General features: G+C 48.1%; 1 protein-coding gene across 1 annotated transcript in view; it reads left to right on the top strand.

Moving 5' to 3' along the window:
- Positions 1–3,715: 3,715 nt before the first annotated feature.
- Positions 3,716–4,944, top strand: part of rreb1a (ras responsive element binding protein 1a) — a gene marked incomplete in the record, with an annotated part of 36,525 nt that continues 35,296 nt past the window's right edge. The window contains 1 exon segment of the mRNA XM_037694104.1: positions 3,716–3,896. Within this exon segment, the coding sequence (XP_037550032.1) occupies positions 3,857–3,896 (40 nt within the window).

The following is a 4,944-nucleotide window of genomic DNA, read 5'->3' as shown; positions in this document are numbered from 1 at the left end:
GGGACACATTGGAACAGTCCAGTGTTTGGTTCTGATCCGGTCCGGGGTGTTTTTAGTTGTGTTTGGGGTCATTATCCTGTTGGAGGACCATGAGCTGCGACTCAGACCGAGCCCTCTGACACCGAGCAGAACATTTAACTCCAGAATGCCTTGATGGTCTTGATGTTTCACTGATATCAAACTGAGCCTGAACTCCTGCTACAGTTTTGGACCAGAACACAGAACTAAAGGCACTTGTTGTTAAAAAAAAAGGTCCAGTTTGAAGGTCTCGGCTCTCTGTGATTTATTCAATATGCATTTTTTACAACTTCCAGTCTTTACGATTCGTGGTCCTCCGTCGTCTGTCCTCAGAGTGTCCACGTTGTCTCGAGCAGACTCGTGGAGTGATCTGACTCTGAAGAACAAAAACTCTGAGCTTTATGATTATTCTGACATTTTAACTTGAGTCAGCTTCATTTTGACTCGTGTTCCTCTTTTCAGCAGAGAGCTGAAGATATTTAGATCAGACAGATGCTCAGATTATTTTAACGCTGCAGTTTTTAATTAAAGGAAGATTCTGAGAATCATCTGTTCGGAACCAGCGGCATCATTTAGCAAGAAGCTGATGCTTCGTTCAGGCCCGTTTCCTCCGGTGGAACCGAGTTCCTGAAGAGTTTCTGAGTCCCACAGGAAATGTTGCTGCCTCAGCAGGAACGCTGCAGCTCTCATTCTTCACCGACTCGTCGTGCAGAAGCTCCTCAGACGGCTGGACGTCGAGGCTGAGAACCAAAGTGAAGCAGAGTCTCTGCTGGTTCGCTGCTGTTTAAACTTTGGAGTTCATCTTTTTTAAAGTTAAAGAGGGAGTTTCCTTCTGAAACTGACTGCTGTTTGGTAAAAGGCATCTCTGTTTTTGCGTAATAAACCCAGCTGTGGTTCTGGGACGGGAGTCTGCTGGAGGGGAAACGAGGCCCGACATGATTTCCATCTGAATCAGAGCTGAGCTCAGAGAGAGCTGCAGAGAAAGGAGCCTGCAGGAAACACCCAAATCCTTCATCAGCAACAGGCCGAACCAGCCCGAGACAGGCGGAGAGGCTCTTCCTGCTCTGCTGCAGCCGCCTGCGGGGGGGGGGGGGGGGTGTGATGGGAGGAGAGATGCCTGTGTGCTCCTCTCTCCAGCAGGGGATGATGGGAGGAGGAGGAGGGGGAGGGGTCTGTATCTGGAGATGGAGGGCTGTCAGGAATGTGGGAGAGCAACCAGACATGCAGCGAGTGAAAAGTCGAGCCGCTCGCACTAAATTTAACAAAGAGGAGGTTTAAATTTAGTCTGCAGCTTCACCGCCGCACATCGGCTATTTATACCCGGAGCACCTTCGTGGCCCTGCGAGCAGCGCCAGAGGATGGTCAACAAGTGGCAGGATGGGTTTAAAACACCAAACTCCTCACTTAAATTAAATATGCTCCCTCCAAAGACCCAGACCGGACCCGTTAAACTGGTCTGGATCAGCGGTTCTGCACACTTCAGTGCAGTGTTTGCTCCGGGTTTGGTTTAATCTCCGCAGCGAGGCCAGAAAACAACAAGACCTGCACCTAAAGGCACTAAAGGTCCCGTTTAAACGTTGTTAAACACCAGAGAACATCAGGTTCTGGGCCGACGGTTCTGGGCCGACGGTTCTGGGCCGACGGTTCTTCACCGTAATCCCAAACCGTAAACGGCCGCGCCACTGTTTTTAAAGCACCATTTTAAAAATAACTTTGTTTAAATACTCAGAGCCTTTGGAGTGGCAGGAATACGTTAAATGGAAGCTGCACGACCATATAAGGAGTGATGACATCATGATAAGTCCAACACGCTACAGGTTCACTCTGATGAGGACCAGCGGTGCGGGAGCCCGTACAGTTCAATTGATTTTTACAGAAATCAGATGGAGTCCACAACTCCAGCTCCGCTCCCCCGCACCGACCGACGAGACGATTTGCTGCTTCAGCCCGAAGAGGGAGGAGTCAAGACCCGTGAAACACGCAGGCGAAAAGACAGGAGAGCGTCGGGGTTTGGTGTTTTATTGTGCAGATTATTCTGGGACTGGACTCGAACAACTGGAGGTCACGAGCAAAGAAAGATCCTCCACAAACGCATCGAAGCCACGGCGCTAACCGTCACCTGGAGTCTAAAGGATGATGTCACAGTTGCGGACGGAAGCCCACAGGGTCATTCTTCACAGGCCGCCATTTTAAACATTCACCTGGCCTCCCAGCCAAGATTCGAACCAGCGGCCTTGCTGAGAGGCAACAGCTCTACCAACTGATCCACCATGCTGCAGTCGACACACATTTTAATTAGACGTTTTTTAAATGTCTCTTTGAGCTTTATGTTTAAAAATGTCAAAACTGGTGTTATTTTTCTTTAAAATTAAAATTTACGAGAAAAAAAATCTACTTTTTGTTTCGCTTTACTGTGACAAAAAACTACTTTTTTAAATTTTACACCACAATTTATTCTTATAAATTACATTTATGTGAAAATTAGACTTTTATTGAACTGTTGAATTGTGAAAATTAGACTTTTATTGTTTAACACCAAAGTAATGTTGTATTTTACAGTTTGATGAAACTGGAACATTGGTTTTATTAAACATTAATGTTTTGAACAACAAAAATTCAAACTACAATTGCTCATTTATGATATAAAAGGTAAACAAAACCTCTGCTAAAACTAACACATTTGTTTGAAACATTTATGTTTTATTTTGCTGTAAAAAAAAAAGAGTAAAACCAGTTTTTAAAGGCATTAATTCTGTTTAAAAAATGCAAATTAGATGAAATAAAATAGCTATTTTTCCCCAAAACTGAATAAAAACCATAAAAGTGTCCTGAAAGAGTTTCTCGGCTGAAATGTTTGAATATTCCTTAGTTTTTCTTTTTTCCGTGGAAAGTAAAGCTGTAAAAATGACCTCCCTGGAAACAAGCTGACGGTTGGAGTCTCCTCCAAGTCTCGCGATATCTCACCGCCCCCAGCCCGCGGCGCTCAGGTCCCCCGCCAAGTCTCGCGAGAGTTGCTGCCGCTCTAACTTCTGAGTGTGGCAGGATGGGTTCTTATCTGTTTAACGCCTTAAAGTCGCCGCAGATGAAATAAAAGCTCGTCGCGGCTCCGAGGTGAACATTAACGCGGCGGGAGGACAAAAATGTGACTTTCTGGACGAGTGGAGGTAAACAAATCACTTTATTTGGAGTTTTTATGGTGAAACGTTGACGGAATGATGGGCAAAGTTGTGTAAAAAGTGTTTGTTTTGACGTTTAACGCTGAAGTATGTTACGTAAACTACGTAAGGAGCGTAAACAGCGTCAGGAATATGATTTGTGGGGATATCGGTGGTTTTTGGGGGTAAAGGTCGAGCGGTAGGTGTAGTTGCATCACAGCTGGTGCTGGTTCGGTACCGGGAGGAGGAGGAGGAGGAGGTGATCCGGTAACGTGCGTGAAGGCAGAGATGCTTGGAGGCCACGTCCCCCTGGAGACTGAGACAAACACGTGATGAGCTCCTCAGCCTCAGAGACACGGAGACACGCCGAGAGACACACCGGGGCTCCGAACCCCCAGCCCGGACCGGACCGAGCCCAGCCGCCCCGCTCCTCACCGAACTGCGTCCTGTTTCTGTCCTCCGGGAGAGGAAGAGGAGGAGGAGGAGGGAGGAGAGAGGAGGAGGAGAACCGGAGTAAAGTTTGTCCAACTTTGAACATCCCTTCGGAAACGCCATTTTGATTCCTCTCCTCTTCGGAGCGAGTTCGCAGCCTCCTTCCTCCCTTCCTCCTCCCTCCTTCTTCCTCTTCTCCTTTTTTGTTTTCACTTCATCCCCTCATCCTCCTCCTCCTCCTCCTCGCCACCATGTCTCGGCGCCAGCAGCCCGAACCCAACAAAGTCCTCGGTGAGTCTCGTCTCCATCGCTGCGTCGGCCGACCTGTTGCTCGCTCCGGGCAACGGGCAACTTGTGTCGGAGTAAACTTCCAGGGGGGGGGGGGGGGGTCGACTCTTCCTCCCTGTTTTCTCTCTTTTCTCCCCCTCCTCCTCCCCCGCGGTGCTTCCTAGTTTGATGCGCATCCAAGCGGTGGAATTCAGCGCGCGCGCCTCTTCCTCATTCACGCAAATTATCGCCCGAATGGGCTTTTTTAACTTTACGTGCACGGCTTAGCAGCCGCGTGCACGTCCGGGGCTGTTGTTCGGCCGTTGTTGCCTCGCGGGGAGGGGGGGGGGTGCACGCAGGGAGGGAGGGGGTCAAAGTCTGCTGTAACGCCGGAGGCGAGCATCCGTATCTCGGGTGCACTTTGGTCGGAGCCTCGCTGCTCGTGGCCATGCGTGAAGCTAGCACAGCGCGTGAAGCTACCCGCGGCTAGCGCTGCCGCTTCCGGTCTGCGCCTTCAGAGTAAAGCACCTGCGGGGCCGAGCCCAGGTGACGTTTCAGGTCCTGGAAGTGATTTTTGTTTCCTGCTGCGGCTGCTCGAGTCAGGGACGAGATCTGAGAGCTGCCGTTCAACCAACGAGATGAAACGACAGGCTGAAGCGCCAGAGCCATGCTTAAAGTAGCCGTGATGCTAAAAGTTTAGTCTTTTTTATTCAAGCGCGCCTCAAGAAACAATAAGTTGCTTTAAATGTATCAGAATGAGCTAAAATACACTTTTCTTTTGTTTTCTGTAGACTGGTGAAGAAAGTCACCCTAAAAACTGAACGAGCTAATGGTTCAACTCAAGAAACAGCTAAAAGCTAACAGGTGAAAACTGAAGCTATTGGGTCAGACACTAGCTAAAACCTTAAGTTATCAAGACACTAGCTAAAACCTTAAGTTATCAAGACACTAGCTAAAACTTTTAAAATACAAGACACTAGCTAAAACCTTAAGTTATCAAGACACTAGCTAAAACTTTAAGTTATCAAGACACTAGCTAAAACTTTAAAATGCAAGACACTAGCTAAAACTT

The sequence above is a fragment of the Nematolebias whitei genome, chromosome 20 (genome assembly GCF_014905685.2).
Source record: "Nematolebias whitei isolate Nwh7 chromosome 20, NemWhi1, whole genome shotgun sequence".
Lineage (NCBI taxonomy): Eukaryota > Metazoa > Chordata > Actinopteri > Cyprinodontiformes > Rivulidae > Nematolebias > Nematolebias whitei.
Note: the sequence above shows the minus strand (reverse complement) of the source record. Positions and strands in the feature narration are given on the sequence as shown.